The sequence below is a fragment of the Physeter macrocephalus genome, chromosome 7, assembly GCF_002837175.3.
Source record: "Physeter macrocephalus isolate SW-GA chromosome 7, ASM283717v5, whole genome shotgun sequence".
In the NCBI taxonomy this organism is placed as follows: domain Eukaryota; kingdom Metazoa; phylum Chordata; class Mammalia; order Artiodactyla; family Physeteridae; genus Physeter; species Physeter macrocephalus.
Genome location: NC_041220.1, coordinates 51,834,037 through 51,854,266, shown reverse-complemented (window position 1 = coordinate 51,854,266; position 20,230 = coordinate 51,834,037). Strand labels below are relative to the sequence as shown.

At 39.3% G+C, this 20,230-nt stretch overlaps 1 protein-coding gene across 17 annotated transcripts in view; it reads right to left on the bottom strand.

Moving 5' to 3' along the window:
• The window catches only part of SCFD2 (sec1 family domain containing 2), a 422,795-nt gene that overhangs the window by 391,437 nt on the left and 11,128 nt on the right, over window positions 1-20,230 (bottom strand). For all 17 annotated transcript variants that reach the window (XR_003680539.2, XR_003680540.2, XM_028491837.2 and 14 more), the window contains exon 2: window positions 15,768-15,936. Coding sequence is in view for 15 of the 17 variants with exons in the window: in XM_028491837.2 (XP_028347638.1) it covers window positions 15,768-15,936 (169 nt within the window). In the remaining 2 variants the exon portion in view is untranslated. The remainder of the gene's footprint in view (window positions 1-15,767; window positions 15,937-20,230) is intronic.

Here is a 20,230-nt window from a genome sequence, read left to right as displayed (position 1 = left end):
CCCTATTAAAAACACCCATCACGGAAATAATTCAGCCAAGAAAAACTAATAAATGCTAAAGCAGTGGGTTAAAGTTTGATGAGGAAAAGGATATTTACATAATCTCAAAATGTCTCCTTTAATCAAGTGATCAAAGTTATCACTATGAATGGTCAAAGTTAAATTGTGTGCCACCTGACAGAATGCAATGAAAAGAACACGGCATCGCTTGCATGCTATGGCCAAAAATGCATAATCTGAATCTAATTATGAGGAAACATGAGACAAACCTAAACTGAGGGACATTCTACAAAATAACTGGTCTGTACTCTTCAAAAGTGTCAAGGTCATGAACATCAAGGAAAGACTTATGAACTGTTATAAAGGACACTAAGGAGACGTGACAACTAAATGCATTGTGTGATTCTGACCAATATCCTTTTGCTTTGATAAAGGATATTATTGAGATAAGTGGCAAAATTTGTGGGTTAGATGGTAGTAGTACAACAGTGTTAATTTCGTGATTGAGATTACAGTGGAGAATATCCCTTTGAGAGGAATACACACTAAAGTATTTGAGAGTGATGGGCACAGGCAAATTATTCTCAAATGGTTCAAGGGGGAAAAAAAAGTAGTTTCTTGTACTATTCTTGCCACTCTTTTGAACGTTAAAAAAAATTTGCAGGAGTGGGATAGGGAGGGTGGGAGGGAGGGTGACGCAAGAGGGAAGAGATATGGGAACATATGTATGTGTATAACTGATTCACTTTGTTGTACAGCAGACACTAACACACCATTGTAAAACAGTTATACTCCAATAAAGATGTTAAAAAAATAAAAAATTAAAATAAAAAAAATTAAAAGATGGGGATTTTTTTTAAAAATCAAAAAAAAAATTTGCAAAAAATATTTTAAGGTATCAATCAATTCAAAGAAAAATATCAAGTAGCTTTGAAAGGTCAGCATATGAATAAGGTACTCTTCAAGTAACAAAGTTTGGAAACACTGTTCTAAATAAATGCAAGGAAAAAAACTCAGTAATACCAAGCACCTAAATGCTAACAACACTTTCTAAGTTAAAAATTACACTGGGAGCTTGGCCAAGGTGGTGAAGTGGGAAGACCCTGAGCTAACCTCCTCTCATGGGCACACCAAAATTACAACTGTTTACAGAGCAATTATTGATGAGAAAGACCAGAATCTAGTAGAAAAGATCTTCTACAACTAAAGATATAAAGAAGAAACCACAATGAGAAAGGTAGGAGGGGTGGAGGCATGGTATAGCCAAGACCCACGCCCCTGGGTGGGCAACCCACAAGGCGGAGGATAATTACAATTGCAGAGGTTCTCCCCAGGAAGCAACGGGCTGCTTGCTCCACACAACAGGCTCCCCACATCGGACTCCACTGCCCAGGGGTCCAGCATCACCAAGACAAGCCCTCAGAACACTTGGTTTTGAAGGTTAGTGAGGCTTGCTTTAGAGAGACCCACAAGGATGTGGGAAATAGAGACTCCACACTTAAAGGATGCACACAAAAACTCACACTCTCTGGGACCCAGAGAAGCAGCAGTAATTTGAAAGGAGCCAGGGTCAGAACATTCTGCTGATCCTGGGAAGTCTCCCAGAGAGACAGGAGATAACTGGAGCTCACTCTAGGAATATGGATGCTGGAGGCAGCCATTTTGCAGAGATCGTTCTCCCAGGTGGAACGATCTGGTGCTGACAAGCAACATTTTCAAATTCTCACTCTAGCTTATTAGTACCAGGGCCTGGTCCCACCCACCAGAGAGCCCGCTCTAGCCTCAGGACCAGCCTCATCCACCAGTGGATAAGCACACCAACCCCAGGATCCCCTGCGTCCTAGCCCCACCCACCAGTGGGCCAAGACACGGCTCCACCCACCAGTGAGATGGCACTAGCCCCAGGACCCCTGAGCTTCCTCCCCACCCACCATAGGACAGGAACTAGCCCTGAGACCAACGTCACACACCAATGGGCAGACACCAGCCCCAGGACTTCTGCCACGGCAGAATGTGGCCCATCCATCTGCAGGACAGCACCATCCCAGGGACTCCCCAGATTTCCACAGCCAGCCGTCCATGACCCAGCCCCAATAACCAGTGGCCAGTAGCCTCTGCACAAGGCAGAGCCTGGCAACCAACAGGACCAGGGCCAGCTGTGCCTACCAGACCACCAACAGTAGTCAGCCCACTAGAACAGAAGGACCCACGGAGCCAACATAGGGGGCACCACTAGAGCTTATAGCTCTAGTGATGAGAGGGGAGTGTGCTGCTGGGACACACAGGGCATCTCCTACAAAAGGCCATTTCTCCACGGTCAGGAAACGTAACCAACATACCAGATACACAGAAATAAAAACAACAAGTTAGGCAAAATGAAGAGACAGAGGAACACATTCCAAATGAAGGAACAAGATAAACCCCAGAAGAAGAAAGAACTAAATGAGGTGGAGATAGGCAATCTACCTGAGAAAGAGTTCAAGGTAATGATGGTAGAAATGACCAAAGAACTCAGGAGAAAAATGGATGCACAGAGTAAAAAGTTAGAAGTTTTTAATAAAGAGTTAGAAAACATATAAAAACAGCCAAACATTAATGAAGAATACAATAATTGAAATGAAAACTACACTGGAAGGAGTCAACTGTAGACTAAATGATACAGAGGACAGATCAGTGGGCTGGAAGACAGAGTAGAGGAAATCACTGATGCTGAACAGAAGAAAGAAAAAAAAATTTACCTGCAATCCAAATCCAACAATACATTAAAAAGATCATACACCATGATCAAGTGGGATTTATCCCAGGGATGCAAGGATTCTTCAATATATGCAAATCAATCAGTGTGATATACCACATCAACAAATTGAAGAATAAAAACCAGATGCTCGGGCTTCCCTGGTGGCGCAGTGGTTGAGAGTCCGCCTGCCGATGCAGGGGACACGGGTTCGTGCCCCGGTCCAGGAAGATCCCACGTGCTGCGGAGCAGCTGGGCCCGTGAGCCATGGCCGCTGAGCCTGCACGTCTGGAGCCTGTGCTCCGCAACGGGAGAGGCCACAACAGTGAGAGGCCCGCGTACCGCAAAAAAAAAAAAAAAAAAAAAAAAATACACCAGATGATCATTTCAACAGATGCAGAAAAAGCCTCTGACAAAATCCAACACCCATTTATGATAAAAACTCTCCAGAAAATGGGCCTAGAGGGAACATACCTTAACATAATAAAGGTCATATATGACAAACCCACAGCAAACATCATTCTCAATGGTGAAAAGCTGAAAGCATCTCCTCTAAGATCAGGAACAAAACAAGGATGTCCACTCTTGCCACTTTTATTCAACAAAACTAATGCTGATGAGGATGTACAGAAAAGAGAACCCTAGTATGCTGTTGGTGGGGATGTAAATTGGTACAGCCACTATAGAAAACACCATGGAGGTTCCTTAAAAAATGAAAAATAGAACTACCAGAACTACCATATGATCCAGGATTCCACTCCTGGGTATACAGCAAAGAAAATGAAAACATTAATTTGAAAAGATACATGCACCCCAATGTTTATAATAGCATTATTTAAAATAGCCAACAGATGAAAGGATAAAGAAAAGTAGTATATACAATTGAACACTACTCAGCCATAATAAAAAGAATGAAATACTGCCCTTTACAACAACATGGATGGACCTGGAAAGTATTATGCTTAGTGAAATAAGACAGAGAAAGAGAAATACTGTAGGTTATTACCACTTATATGTGGAATCTAAAAAGTAAAGCAAATGAATGAATATAACAAAACAGAAACAGACTCACAGATATAGAGAACAAATTAGTGGTTACCAGTTTGGGGGTCAGGGCAAAGATAGGGTTAGGGGATTAAGAGGTACAAACTACTATGTATAAAATAAATAAGATACAAGGATATATTGTACAGCACAGGGAATATAGCCAATATTTCATAACAACTTTAAGGGGAGCTATAATTTATAAAATTTTGTATCACTACGTTGTACACATAAAACTAATATAATATTGTAAATTAACTATACTTCAATTTTTTTTTTAATTTCTTTTTGGCTGCGTTGGGTCTTCGTTGCTGTGCGCGGGCTTTCTCTAGTTGTGGTAAGCAAGGGCTACTCTTCGTTGCGGTGCGCTGGCTTCTCATTATGGTGACTTCTCTTATTGTGGAGCACGGGCTCTAGGCATGCAGGATTCAGTAGTTGGGGCACATGGGCTCAGCAGTTGTGGCTCGCAGGCCCTAGAGCGCAGGCTCAGTAGTTGTGGTGCACGGGCTTCGTTGCTCTGCGGCATGTGGGATCTTCCCGGACCAGGGCTCGAACCCATGTTCCCTGCATTGGCAGGCGGATTCTTAACCACTGTGCCACCAGGGAAGTCCCTCAACTATACCTCAGTTTTTTAAAAAAGAAAAAATTATGCTGCATGCTTCTGAAACAATTTAAATTCAAAATGCTCAGAATAATCTCTCTGTACAAAACATAGGCTCTGAAGACCTGTGGCTTCTTCCTTGTGGAACTTGACATTTTTTAAAGCATGGGCATCCTTGAAGCAAAGAAAATCCTAAATTACAATAAAGCCAAACTCTAAATTGTGTAAAGCCCTCAGAAACTCTTATATTGTGCTCCTCACAGAAAAGGAGAAATTTAGTCACAGACTAGTGTTGGGCAATCACGGTTTGGGGCTGTATCCTGAAAATCACTTTTCTCACTCCACCGTTAATACTGTCCATAAAGCAATTATCAAAATTGAATTCTAATACTGGAAAAGCCATAATTGGAATAGTTATGCAATGTATCACTCAGTGATAAAATCCCAGAAAAAGAGAAAAAAAAAAGTAAGGATAATCCTGACAGGAAAATAAAGTGATATTATTCCACATATAAAGTAACAGCCTTCTGTAAACAAAGTACAAATATAGAGGCTGTTTTTAGTACAAGAAAAAAGAAGAGTTCTGTAACTAGAACTTGGGCTCAAAATCCAGGGCACAGCTTTGCCAGCTCTGTAAGCTTTAACAAGTTAATAACTTCTGTGAAGATTTTTTTGTTTCAAAAATAAAAATGATACTCACTTTCAGGACTGTTTGGATGACTGAATTAAGTACTTAAGTAAAATAGCTAATCTCTGATGCACACTAAACCCTTATGAAATACTGTTTTCTCTCCAGAAGACCAAAATCTCTAGGTTGTGAAAAAATATAGAGAAATCTAAACTCTGGGGTCCGTGCTTTTGCCAAAGAGAATAATTTAATTGTCAGTTATGAAAATGGGCAAAATGTTAGATAAGAGGAAGGTCTTGCCCAGGGTATATCCTTAGAAAATACTTGATTAAACTGAGTCATTAAGCAGACACTGAATATTCTAAACTGATATCACTTTGGGAAAAAATTTGGAATTATAAATGCAGATAATCATAATTTATTAAAAATTCCAAGGTGCTGAGGGTACTGCATTCACTCCATAAAATGAAATTCGTAACTTCTATGAGTTTATAGTTTATCAGTAAGAATAATTATTAACAACATATGGAAGATTACTAGCAAAAATATTGCTAATTATTTTTCAACTTTTAAATATTTTTCTACAATAAATACAATTTTATTGTTTTTTCTGAATATATAAATTATATGTTTAAAAGAATTCAAATACATAAATATAAAAGGAGATTAAAATCACCTGAAATTCTACCACCCTGGTATTTTATTACCTGATGTTTCAATCAAGAGAGGCTAGGTAATATTGTGATAATAAATGACTCCAAAAATCTCAGAGGCTTACAACAACACAGGTATATTTCCACTCGTGTTTTAGGTTTACTAAGAGTTGGCTGAGCTCTGCTCTGTCTCATCTTCACTCAAGGATTTAGGCTGAACATTACCAGTTGTTGAGACAAAGAAAAAGAGATGTCAACCACGTGTTACCTCTTAAAGCATGGCTTCAGCCTATACACCAAAGGCCTAAACAAGCAATAATAATGCCAGGCCTTGCTTGGGGGGCCTTGCTTGGGGGTGGCAGGAGAGTAACCAGTGGGAAAGGAAGGAAATTGAAATATTTAGAAAACAAGTATATAATCTACCAAACCTAAATGTGTATTAAAGAACTGAATGTGAGATTATTTAAGGATCTCTCACCATGGCCTACATTATTCAATTACTTTTATTAATGATGTGAAATATACATAACATAAAATTAACCATTATGAAGTACACAAGTCAGTGGCATTTATTGCACTCACAATGTTGTACAACCATTACCTCCATCTAGTTCCAAAACATTTTCAGTATTAAAGGAAACCTCATACTCATTTAGCAGTCTTTTCCTCTGTCACTTTCCACCCACTTCCGACAACCACTAATCTACTTCCTATCTCTATGGATTAATCTACTCTGGGTATTTCATATAAATGGAATCACATAATATGTGACCTTTTGTGACTGGCTTCTTTTACTTAAATCATATTTTTGAGGTTCATTCACACTGTAGCATGTATCAGTACTTCATTCTTTTTCGTGGCTGAATAATATTCTATTTTATAGATATACCACTTTCGTTTATCCATTTATCCTTTGATGAACATTTGGTTTTTTATAACTTTTGGCTATTGGAAATAGTGCTGCTATGAATATTCATGTATAAGTTTTTCTTTGAATACCTGTTTTCAATTCTTTTGTGTATATACCTAGGAATGGAATTGCTGAGTCATACAATTAACCCTAGGTTTAATTTTTGAGGGACTCCCAAACTTTTTTTCATAGTTGCTGCACCATTTTATATTCCCAACAGCAAGGTATGAGGGTTCCAATTTCTCCACATAATGAGTACATGAGAAAGTGCTCAGTATCATTAGTCCTAAGGGAAATGCAAATTCAAACCACAATGGGATACCATGTCATGCCCTCAAGAATGACTAAAATTAAAATGATAGATGTATTAGTCTGCCCAGGCTGTTACAACAAAATACCACAGATTGATGGCTTAAACAACAGAAATTTATTTTCTCACAGTTCTGGAGGCTAGAAATCTAAGATCAATGTGACACCAGGTCTGAATTCTCCTGAGCCCTTTATCCTTGCCTTGCAGATGGCCACCTTTTTCACTACATCTTCATAATGGCTTTCTCTGTGTCTGGTGTCTCTATGTATGCCCTATTTTTATAAGAACACCAATCATATTTGATTAAGGGCAACCTTAAGGGGCTCATTTTAACTTAATACCTCTTTAAAGGCCTTATATCCAAATACAGTCACACTCTGAGGTACTAGGGTTTAGAGACTCAACATATAAATTTTAGGGAGACACAATTCATTCCAAAACAATGAACAATACCAAATCTTGTCAAGAATGTGGATCAACCAGCACCCATACGTGTTGCTGGTGAGAGTGTAAAATAGTAAAAACACTTTAGAAAAACATCTGGTGGTTTCTTTTAAAACTAAACAAATACTAACCCCATAATGCAGCAATTCCACTGAAATGAAAGTATAACCCAGCAATTCCACTAACATGAAAGAGAAATGACAGTGTACCTCCCCCAAAACACTTCTTCAAGAATGTTCACAGTAACTGTATTCATAATAGTAGAAAACCAGAAACAGACGAGGTTTAAGACAGCTAAACAAACTGTGGTATATTCATGCTATGGAATAGTACTACAAAGCATTAAAAAGAGATAAAAACAATGTGGTGAATCTCAAAATATTATGCTTAGCAAAAAACGCCTGACACAAAAGAATACATACCATATGATTTCATTTGTACATTTCACAATTTTATAAATAATGCTTCAATTAAAAAGTCCACCCAGGTGGGCCCAATGTAATCATAATAGTCCCTATAAGAAGGGTACAAAAGGAGACAGAGGAAAAGGCAATGTGAAAATGGAAGTTCAGATTAGAATGATATGGCTACCAGTCAGGTAATGCCAAGGCAGTCTCTAGAAGCTGGAAAAGGCAAGGAACAGAACCTACCCTGTAGTCTTCAGAATAAACCAGCCTTGCCAACACCTTTATTTTAGGGTTACAAGACTGATTCTAGACTTCTGAACTCCAGAACTCCAAGAGAATAAATTTGTGTTATTTTAAGCCACTAAATTTGTGGTAATTTGCTACAGCAGCAATAGGAAATTAATATACCTATCACTGGCATCCCAGAAGAAGAAAGAAGGTGGAGCTGAAAAGGTACTAGAAGAGATAATGGCTGAAAACTTCCCAAATTTGCAAAAGACATAAACCTATAGATACAATAAGCTAAGTGAACAACAAATAGGATAAACTCGAAGAAATCGACACCAAGACACATCATAATTAAACTTCGCAAAACTAAAGACAAAGGAAAAATCATGAAAGTACTAAGAGAAATGATACCTTATCTATAGAGGAAAAACAATTCAAATTACAGTGGATTCTCATTAGAAACCATGGAGGCCAGAAGGAAGTGGCACAACATTTTTCAAGTGTTGAAAGAAAAAACCTGTTAACCCAGAATAATATATGCAGTGAAAATATCATTCAAAGATGAGGGGAGGGACTTCCCTGGTGGTCCAGTGGTAGAGAATCTGCCTTACAATGCAGAGGATGCGGGTTCGATCCCTGGCCAGGGAACTAAGATCCCACATGCCACGGGGCAACTAAGCCTGTGCGCCTCAATTAGAGAGCCTGCATACTGAAAAATACAGAGCCCACGCACCCTGAAGGCTGCCCGCCACAACTAGAGAGAGAAAACCCGCGTACCGCAACTAGAGAGAAGCCCGTACACTGCAATGAAGAGCCTGAATGCCACATCCCGCATGCCAGAACGAAGATCCCACGTGCCACGACTAAGACCCGATGCAACCAAAAATAAACAAATTAATAATAATAATAATTTCTTTAAAAAAAAGATGAGGGGAAATAAAAATATTCTCAGATTAATGAAAACTAAGAGATTCTGTCATCAGCAAACATTCTAAAAGAATGGCTAAAGGAAATTCTCTAAAAAGGAAAGAAAAAAGAGGAAATCTTGAAACATAATGAAGAAAGAAAACAGTAAGCAAAAATATAGATAAATACAATAAGCATTCCTTCTGAGTTTTCTAAACTAATAGAAGCAAAAATTTGAACACTGATGCAGTTCTAAATGTTATGTAGAAGAAATATTAAGATGATTTAAGTGTGGGACGGTAAAGGGAAATAATGCATGGTAAGCTTTCTCCATTTCACTTAAACAGGTAAAATAACACGAATAGATTGTGATAAGTTATGTATATAAAAAAAGTAACGACTGGTGCAACCACTGAAAAAACTATACAAAGAGATACACTACAGATAAATCAAATGGAATTCTTAAAGAATGTTCAAGTAACTGACAGGAGGGTTAGATTAAAGAAACAAAAATGAAAGAGAGATAACAAACAAAAAGCAAAAATTAAAATGGCATACTCAAGTCCTAACATTTCAATAATTCCATTAAATTTAAATGATCTAAATACACCAATTAAAGACAGAAAGCACACGACAAATTCAAGTTTTGCTTTGTTGGGACTCTCTGGAATTTTTTTTCCAATATTTTCAATCCATGATTGGTTGAATCCACAGATGCGGAACTCACAGATACAGAGGACCGAGTGTATATAAATTTGACAACTTAGATGAAATACACCAGTTCCTCAAAATATATCATCACAATTCATCCAATACGAAATAGATAATTTGAATAGTCTTATAACTATTGAGCAAGTTAAATTTGGAATTTAAAAACTCCAAAATAGAAGTCTCCAGTCCCAGATGGTTTCACTAGGGAATTCTACCAAAGATTTAAGAATTAATACTATTTCTACACAATCTCTTTTAGAAAATAAAAGAGGAGGGAATACTTTTTCAATTCATTTCATGAAGCTAGTATTACCCTATTTTAGAAAAAGACAGTACAGGGTTTCCCTGGTGGCACAGTGGTTGAGAGTCTGCCTGCCGATGCGGGGGACACGGGTTCGTGCCCTGGTCCAGAAAGATCCCACATGCCACGGAGCAGCCAGGCCTGTGATCCATGGCCGCTAAGCCTGCGCATCTGGAGCCTGTGCTCCGCAACGGGAGAGGCCACAACAGTGAGAGGTCCACGTACTGCAAAAAAAAAAAGACAGTACAAAAAATAAAATTACAGGGCTTCCCTGGTGGCGCAGTGGTTGAGAGTCCGCCTGCCGATGCAGGGGACACGGGTTCGTGCCCCGCTCCGGGAAGATTCCACATACCGCGGAGCAGCTGGGCCCGGGAGCCATGGACGCTGAGCCGGCACGTCTGGAACCTGTGCTCCACAACGGGAGAGGCCACAACAGTGAGAGGCCCGCGTACCGAAGAAAAAAAAGAAAAAAAAAAAAAGAAATATAACTTAAATGTCTCTGGCATACTAAATTATTTAACTGTTTCTTAGTGGACACTCTTATCCCTTCATTTGCAAAAAGGAACCCTGCTTTATTTCACCCCACCATCCACAAATTACTCATCAATTCTGTTTTCTAAACCTGTAACTGAGACTAGACGATTTTTAGAATTCCTTGAAAAACGTTAAATATAGCAAGCTGTATGCTGAGAAGAGGTAAGCCTTTCTCCTACTCAATTTGCAATGTTTACTTAAAAAGTAAAAACATAAAATAAAATAAAACGTCATTTTTGCAGGGAGGTCCAAGTGGGGAAGAGAAGATGCCCACAGTTTGTATCAACAGTAAGGTCGTTCATAACACTGCTATGTGATGACACACCCTCTTGTGTGCTGGCTTTTCACCTCAAAGTCAACACTAAATATACAGTTACTTAATGTTTCCATCTGAGTTCAGTAATTCTATCTGCAGGTAAATTTAAAATCAAAGTAGTATCTCTGATTCCGCTCTAATAAAAATTACCTTTCGGGCTTCCCTGGTGGCGCAGTGGTTGAGAATCTGCCTGCTAATGCAGGGGACACGGGTTTGAGCCCTGGTCTGGGAGGATCCCACATGCCGCAGAGCAACTAGGCCCGTGAGCCACAACTACTGAGCCTGTGCGTCTGGAGTCTGTGCTCCGCAACAAGAGAGGCCACGATAGTGAGAGGCCCATGCACCGCGATGAAGAACGGCCCCCGCTTGCCACTAGAGAAAGCCCTCGCACAGAAACAAAGACCCAACAGAGCAAAAAATTAATTAATTAATTAATAAACTCCTACCCCCCAACATTAAAAAAAAAAAAATTACCTTTCTTCCCTCTGAAAAATGTTAGCGTCTTTAACAGTAATATTTAATTGGTATATGGAAACCAAGGAAAGAAGAAAAAAAAATTACCACTATTTAGGGGCAATTTAATGATTTTTTAAACGAATTTATTTATTTTTGGCTGCATTGGGTCTTCGTTGCTGCACGCGGGCTTTCTCTAGTTGCAGAGAACAGGGGCTACTCTTCGTTGCAGTGTGCGGGCTTCTCATTGCGGTGGCTTCTCTTGTTGTGGAGCATGGGCTCCAGTAGTTGTGGCTCACGGGCTCTAGAGCGCAGGCTCAGTAGTTGTGGTGCATGGGCTTAGTTGCTCCACAGCACGTGGGATCTTCCCGGACCAGGGTTTGAACCCGTGTCACCTGCATTGGCAGGCAGATTCTTAACCACTGCGCCACCAGGGAATCCCCCGGTAATTTAAGGATTTTTGACTTTGAGTTAATGATTTAATATACACCATTATCAGGTTACTTAACAATGTGAAAGTTAACAAAGAATTGGCTCATCAGTGTTTAGGGTAAAACCACTGCTGCATTTGTCTCTAACTCTAAGATCTACTCTATTTATTCCATTGCTCTATAGTCTAAGAAAAAAAATTCCCACCTCCAACATAAAAGTTAACAAGAAAACTGGACTTAAAATATTGCTTTTTTAGGGACTTCCCTGAGGCATCAGGGTAAGGGTGCTTCAGGAATTGAAAAAGTAATAGGTTAGGAGACTGCAGCTGGGGCAGAGAACAGAAACCCAGTTCAACAGAAGGAAAACATAAGAACAGAAAAGATTCTGCCTCCTCTGGGACAAAATATTCCACATAATCCAGGGACCAACTGACAGGAACTGGAAGGCCATGTTATAATGCACTTAAGTTATCAATTTTTCATCTGCACTGGCAGTAACTTTAATTGCTATAATTATAAACAACCTTTTATAAAAATTATTTTAGCAATAAATTTTGATTGTCAAGATTTAAATCCTAGTCAGAGACTTGCTTTTTAAAGATTATTCCATTGCAGACAAGCACCCATCTGTTTTGCATTTTAGTACTAACTTTTTTAGCCTCACACTCATTTCACTAAGAACTTTCTGGGGGGTGGTGATAGTAGTGATTATTATTATTTTGACAAAAGTACAGTATACACTAGGACAGTTGTAATTTATTTCAATATCTCTTTGCAAAGAAATTAATCAGCACAATTCCCTCAGTCTTCAAAGCAACTGTAAAGAAAGTACCCTTGGCCACACCACCTTCAGTGTGTTACCTTCAACTTCCGGTTGCAAGCAACAAGGTCTGTTGCAGTTTCAGGATATACATCAGAGTCCTGGGAGTTGGCGGAGAAGTGTAAGAGGAAAGGGAAAGTGTGTCTCTTCCTTGAAACTCTTCTAAAAAGCAAAGAAACTTGACCAAGAAACCCTAAGAAGACTTTTCTTTTGCCTCCCCATTTCTAAAGCAACCACTGGCAAGGAAAATGGGATTCCAAGACTGGTTTGGTTTAAGCCTTGGACTACGCTTGGGGTAGAAAGAATGCTGAGGAGTCAAGGTTAAATAAATTGGCCATAATCAAAATATTACTTGTAGGACTTCCCTGGTGGCACAGTGGTTAAGAATCTGCCTGCCAGTGCAGGAGACACAGGTTCGAGCCCTGGTCTGAGAAGATCCCACATGCCACGGAGCAACTAAGCCCATGTGCCACAACTACTGAGCCTGAGCTCTAGAGCCCACAAGCTACAACTACTGAGCCCATGTGCCACAACTACTGAAGCCCATGCACCTAGAGCCCATGCTCCGCAACAAGAGAAGCCACCACAATGAGAAGCTCGCGCACCGCAAGGAAGAGTAGCCCCCGCTCACCACAACTAGAGAAAGCCTGCGTGCAGCAACTAAGACCCAACACAGACAAAAATAAAATTAATTAATTTAAAAATACATATATATATATATATGTAACTTGTAGATCTAAGAGACGTCTTGATTCTCACATTTGTCCTATTATACTTCTCAGAACTCACTTGCTTTTCCTGCTCATTAAAATGATGGATTCAACTCCTCTCTTTTGTCACCTTCTATGGGGAGCTCACGTGTTCCTTTTGTAACTTTCTTAGGCTTCTGTGGAGGTGGCATAGGGTAACAGTAAGCACTGACTTTAGAGCCAAACTGCCGAGGTTCAAATATAGGCCCACATCACTTGTGTGTGTCATGTTACTTAACCTCATTCCTCACCTATCAAAGGGGATGATAGTAGAACTCACCTCATAGAGATGTTGTGAGCATTAAATGTTACTATACATAAAGTGCTCAGAACCATGCCTGTTACACAGTAAGTCCTCTTTAAGTGTGTGCTGTTATTATTAAGGGGCATCTACTGTTTCTGCCTGCCCAGTATCCCTTTCCCTTTCTTCTGATAAATGTTTCAGTTTCCCTTTGAAGAACCGCCCCTCTGCCATGCCATCCGATCCTGACACAACTCTCAGTCAGTATGAACTGCTCCCGACCCCCACTGGGCAAAGGGTGACCACAAGGCCCAAGGTAGGCCAACCTTGCCTTTTCCCCTGGAATCTGACTCATAAGCAGAAGACTCAAGACAGAAAGCAGTTAAAATTCAGTCTCTCTGGTGTCAGCGCCTTGAAGAGCTTTTCCTGAGTTCTTGCCCCCTAGGCCCCTGGAACTGTATAGTCCTTTACAAAATTTGATTAACAGTTCTTCCTTTGATTCTATTAGCTTTCCAATCCCCTTTAATAAATTCTCTTTTTGCTGAAACTAGCCAAAACTGATTTCTGTTGTTTGTGTAACCATTATGTTGAACAAACAGGCCTCCCCAAATTAAATCATGAAGTAACCTTATTTTTCTCTCTCATGTCTCTTTATAGCTATTCATGAGCCTAGCTTCTCTGGTCCCTGCATACACAGCATATAAGTTAAGACAGTGGCTCGGAAATCAAACATTCTGGGCTCAAATTCTAACTCCAAGCCCTGCTAGCTATGTTACTTAATGTCTTTCTGCCTCAGCTTCCTTATCTGTAAAATGGAATAAAGACACCTATCTCATTCGGTTATTTTAAAACTTAAATGACTTCCCAAATGTAAGATGCCTGGAAGTGTGCTTGGCAAACAGTAAGTCCTGAAAAATGTTATAGAGCTGATGGCAGTGGTGTCCAGTGAGATGTCCTTCTTCCTCACAACCCATCACATTAGGCCCTGACCGTTTTGTTTCTACACCTATGCTCATGCTAGCCTCTTTCCTTTTCTAAATCCTTCAAGACATAATTGAATCAAGCACCACCATTTCCACAAAGCCCACACTGATCTACAAAGACCACATTAACCTATTACTTCACTTACAGGAATTACAATCTGTAGTAGACACATGAGTCTTGATTTCATATCATTCTACTGTTTTTTAATTGTACCTGTATCTAAATCATGACTAGAATAAGAAAAGTGTTCCTTGAAGGCAAGAATGACATTTTATATTATTCTATGTCCTTCATATTACTTATTCCAGAGTAAGGCTCATAGTAAGTCCTTAATAATTAACTTTTGAATGGCCCTCTGAGCAGCTAAAAATATTTCCAACCATGATTACTTCTGGGTTTGCATAGCTTCAAGCCCTTAGGCCTATGTTTTAGCATATATGTTGCCAAAGTGAGCACAGGGCCTTTGCTTTTATTGTGCTCATAAGCATACAAAAAAGACAGGGTACAGAACTTTCTTTTTTCTTCCCACACTGGCCCATACACACTGGGCATCCAGTAAATGTCATTAACTAACTACAAAAAAGCTGAAAACTTCAGGAGCTGAAAATTCATTCCAAATATGATAGGAAATTCCAAATGTATCTGTTACTGTTAAGATTGGAAACTATAAGGCTGAAAGGTCCTGTTTTGTTTAAAACTTTAAAACTTGGAGATAAGGGAAACGGATACTCACACATTTTTTCTCTTCTAATATATTTTTTTTTTCTCAAGAACTGTTGATGAAGGACAAAGTAGAAAAGGTAACTATTGTATCTTTTTATTGTCATGTTTCTGGAGAAATAGTCTTTTATTTTGGAACTCTGCATAACATAAAGTATCCCATCTTCTTTCTCTGGTTTCTCTAACCATGTGAAAAAGTATACATAGAAATAAAAACATTTCCCACTGATGCCCAAGAGTATATCATTTACATATAAAAAGATGGCACTGTTTCAGAGCTATGTGGGCAGTATTTTAGTCATGTGGAAAAGTCAACTGGGAAAGAGAAATTGAGTAAGCCTAGCCTCAACTCCATGTGAAGCTGTCTGTGGGTGCATAAATTGACTCACTTAGCTGACCCTGGGAACAAGTTTATATTACATCCAAATGACACCTCTATAGAATTCCATACTTTTTGGCTTATGTTGTTTAATGAATATGGTTATTTCAAAGTTAAGAAAAAATTCTTTTTTCTAAATGCTATCCACTATGAATTTTTCAACCAGACTGATTCTTCATTGTTTCCTTTCTACAGGAACAATCTACAAGAGAAAGAAAAGGTAAGAGAAAGAAAAGGATGAGAGAAAAAGCTACACCTCTTACTTGGATTGTGCGAGACAGCCGGGTGCAACAATATTCTGATTCTCCTCCTCGGCCTGGAGTGCAGTGAGTTCCACCATGTTAACCATCACGTCATTGGTGTGGCCCGGAAGCTGGGGAAGCACTGAAAGGATCTTCTCCACCAAGTTGTCTCCATGATGTCCAACCGCCCCTGTTTAAGCAGACAAGAAAATATGAACTCACAAAATGGGAGGAAAAAGCAGCTAAATTAATGTTCTATAATACCCCTTCTATCAAAAACAGTATCCATTTTTAGCTTCTGTTACACAAATCAATAACATAAACCTAACATTCTGCCCTTAGTAACACTAATCAATCTCACAATTACCTACAAAATGTATGTCTTGTGTGTTGGACTTAATGGTCCCTGAGAGCAAGCACGGTGTCTGCTCTGGTTACTGCTATAATTCCCAGCACCTAGCATAGTGCCTACACATGGTAGGCATCAATAGGTATTTAGTGGATAAATAAATAATAAACATTTGGAAGGTCAGGTAAATGGTGTGATAGGATGACACTATCCTGAAATTTTACAGCCAAAAGGATTTTCTTTATTTTACTGATGAAGACCTTAAGACCCAGAAAGGCTTAGAGACCTGACCAAGCATAGCAGATCTCCCCTTTGCTAGAAGTTTATCTTCATCATGGCAACCATTTATCTAGTTCACCCTCTACCCACCATGTCTAGCAGGCAACTTGGCAGCTAGTAGGCTCACTAATTATTTGTTAGATGAAGGAAAGAACAAATGAATGAATAGTAACAGTTTGCAGTGATAAAAGCATTTATACAGTGCTTTCTGTGTACCAGGCACTGCTCTAGGTGCTTTACATATATTAATTCTTTTAATAACAAATGAATTAATAAGCTCAAATTAAAATCCAAGACCAATGACACAGTTTAATGCTTTTTCCATGAGACCAAGTTATCTTTCCAAAAGCCATCAATGCTTGGAAGACATGATTCCAGCAATGGGTGAGACTGGCCAAATCAACTTGTTTTGATCCCCCACCCACTTCAAATCAATTAATATTTTACTTCCTAATGTCTATCTCTATTGTTTTTGCCATGTTATATTAATTGCACAGAAGAACTAGGTAGAAAAGACTAAACCAGAAATCCAAGGAATCATTGTCAGCACCATCGTCTTCTTCGTCACAATAGCTAGTATTTACTGAGAGCTTATGACGTACCAGGTATTAACTTCCATACTGTACATTTATTACTCACTTAATTCTTAGAACAACTCTAATAGGTAGGTATTATTATGCTCATTGACAGAGTAGAAGATTCAGTTTAAGTAACTTGCTCACAATTATATGTTGTAAATTACAGAGCAAGAATTCAAACTCAGGAGGCAGAACTCCAAAAACCACCCATTTAAAAAAAAAAAAATCAGGCCCATAAAAATGACTTAAGACAGAACCAGCATGAGTGCTTCTAATGTGGCTTCCAATGTTAAAGAAAAGCGTTCTAATTCTACCAGTAAAATATTCACTTATTAGGCCTGGAAGGAACCATGTCTTATTTATGTTGTCTATAGTTTATGGTTGTCTCCCCAGCACTCACACTACAAGCTACTCGTTAAATACTTGCTGAATGAATGCCTAGTGACTATAAGTGGCCCTGAGATCCACAGGGCAGTCAGAAGTCTCTAAGTGAATAATATCTTTAAGCCTGGAAAGAATGGAGATATGACGATTACCCCATAGCATCACTTCTCTCTCCACTAGTAACCTCTTCACTTATTTAAAAACTTCCACTCATCACTACAATAACTCTTCTTTGAACCTGGTGCCCAAATTCTGAGCCCTGCCCCCAAGCTATTCTTATTTTTATCTGCCATTCACAGACACATGGTACAAACAAGTAGTCTATATGTTCTGCCTTTCTTTCCTAACTTCTTTAGCCCCTACAATCTAGCTGCTACTCACTCTTCCTCCCTATGCTAAATGCAGGGGTCTTTGGCAAGTCTCAGTTCATTAAACCTTTGGCAAATTAAAACTGTTGACTAATCCAGTCCTCCTGAAACTCTCCAAATATGAGAAGTCAAGACATGACATACTTATTTTTCCTTAAGGTTTAATAGAGCTAATAGTTATTTTTACAGAACCAATGTATCATTTACATCCCTAAAATATCATATACTAACACCCTAAATGTTCAGAAGTCGAGGAGTAGTTTTTTAAAATTATGGCATATTTACTGAAGCAGTTCTCAAATTGTGATTTTTATTTTCTCCTATTTATTTATAGATTCTAAACTTTCTATGGTGAACCTATATTCCCGTTGTAATGAAATGAAAAAACATGCTATACACACATATAAATATCCCAAAATTTTACCAAGGCTTATCTTTGAATGGTAGGACTTTGGTTGATGTAAACTCTACCTAAAATTAATTTTTCCCCCGTGTTTTCTGCAAGGAGCACATGAGACTGACCTAAATTAATTAGTAAAATAATTTACACTCTTTCAGAAACTGTTTAAAATATTATATATGAGAATTAACAAAATGCCAAATTTACATGAGCAGGATTACTCAACTTTTTAGGTTTAGTCAAAAGGAATATGGGCTTCCCTGGTGGCGCAGTGGTTGAGAGTCCGCCTGCCGATGCAGGGGACACGGGTTCGTGCCCCGGTCCGGGAGGATCCCATATGCCGCGGAGCGGCTGGGCCCGTGAGCCTGCGCGTCCGGAGCCTGTGCTCCGCAGCGGGAGAGGCCACGGCAGTGAGAGGCCCGCATACCGCAAAAAAAAAAAAAAAAAAAAAAGGAATGTGTATTTAACATGTGTGATAATGAAGGATAAAGCAGGTATAGGCTTTCAACTCATGTCCTGCTCTTCTCTGAATACAGTTTGTTGCATGTCCAGCTTTAGAGGGTTCAATATACATTTTAAAAATTTAATTAGTGCCAGTTACATGACTCAAACATAGACTAAGCATTTGTCACAGTAACTTCAGATTCTTCCTCTATGAAATGAATAAAATGCCAAGATTTGTACCACACTTAAATTTTCAGAGAGCTTAATTTTTCCGTTATTATAGAAATTTTAAAATATTATTTAAGACGCTCAAGAGTGGAAGTCAACCTGAACCCAGTTATTTTTCCCCATCCAACTGTTAATCTAGCCAAGAGCAATGGGGTCTAGTCTGGCCAGAGAATGGTTTATTTCCCAATGCCTTCTTTTCTAAAGAGGGTATAGGAACAAGAAATTGGATACATGGGCTCTAGTGGTCCCATCCTCCGTTAGTTCCTTGTGTGATCTGAGGCAACTTCCAAAAATGTGGTGCTATTTTACCAAGCTAAAAACTCAGAGTTGGTCCAGCCAACACCTAAATATCTTTGAAGCTCAGTATTTGAGATCCTAAATTCAGCCAATTGTTTCAAAGGCCAAACTTTTATAGTTAATAGCACCGTTAAACTAGCAATACTGTATGACCCTGTGGATCATATGTCAATGTATGTGCCAGTATCATCATCATAAGGCATATACATCTTCACTTGCCTCTACTTATAAGGAATAAAGTGAGAAGCAAGAATTGAGGCATCTTCACAAGAGCTCAGTCATACTGTAGTAGGGCTTAAAGATAAAAACACAAGAGCCTTCTCTACATTTCACAAACAGGATATTTTGGGGTTGTGCACAGTGTCCCTTTGTGTTGAGATAGGGTTACTGGATTCTTGGAATTAGTATATTCAAAAACTCACCTCCTGGGACTTCCCTGGTGGCGCAGTGGTTAAGAATCCACCTGCCAGTGCAGGGGACGCGGGTTTGAGCACTGGTCCAGGAAGATCCCACATGCCGCGGAGCAACTAAGCCCGTGCACCACAACTACTGAGCCTGCGCTCTAGAGCCTGTGATCCACAACTACTGAAGCCCCGCACGCCTAGAGCCTGTGCTCTGCAACAAGAGAAGCCACCGCAATGAGAAGCCCGCACAATGCAACGAAAAGTAGCCCCCCCTTGCTACAACTAGAGAAAGCCCACGGGCAGCAACAAAGACCCAACACAGCCAAAAGTAAAAATTAATTAATTTTTAAAAAACTACACAATACACAAATCTTAATTAAAAAAGAAAAAAACCTCAACTCCTTTCTGATTCCCCATGACTCCTTCTTAAGAATATTTGACCGTCTTTCATTATTTTGAGATGTTTCAGTATTTGATGACATTTCTGTCTTCTAAGAACAGAATATTTCATTATTGCTCCTGATGTGTCCTTCTATGTAGAAGGACAACAATTAGCATAACATTTCTGAACTTGCCTCACCTCCTTCAATCAATCACTTTTCCCCTGGGCTGTCAGGTTCTACTCATTCTGCCTAGGACAGGTTCTGCCCTTGGAAAGAGGGAAAAAGACTTGCTCTGGTCCACTCCTGATGCTGAGTGGGTAAACCTTCCAACCCAAGAATTTGGTGTTAGGAATCTCACTTGCCCATAGAT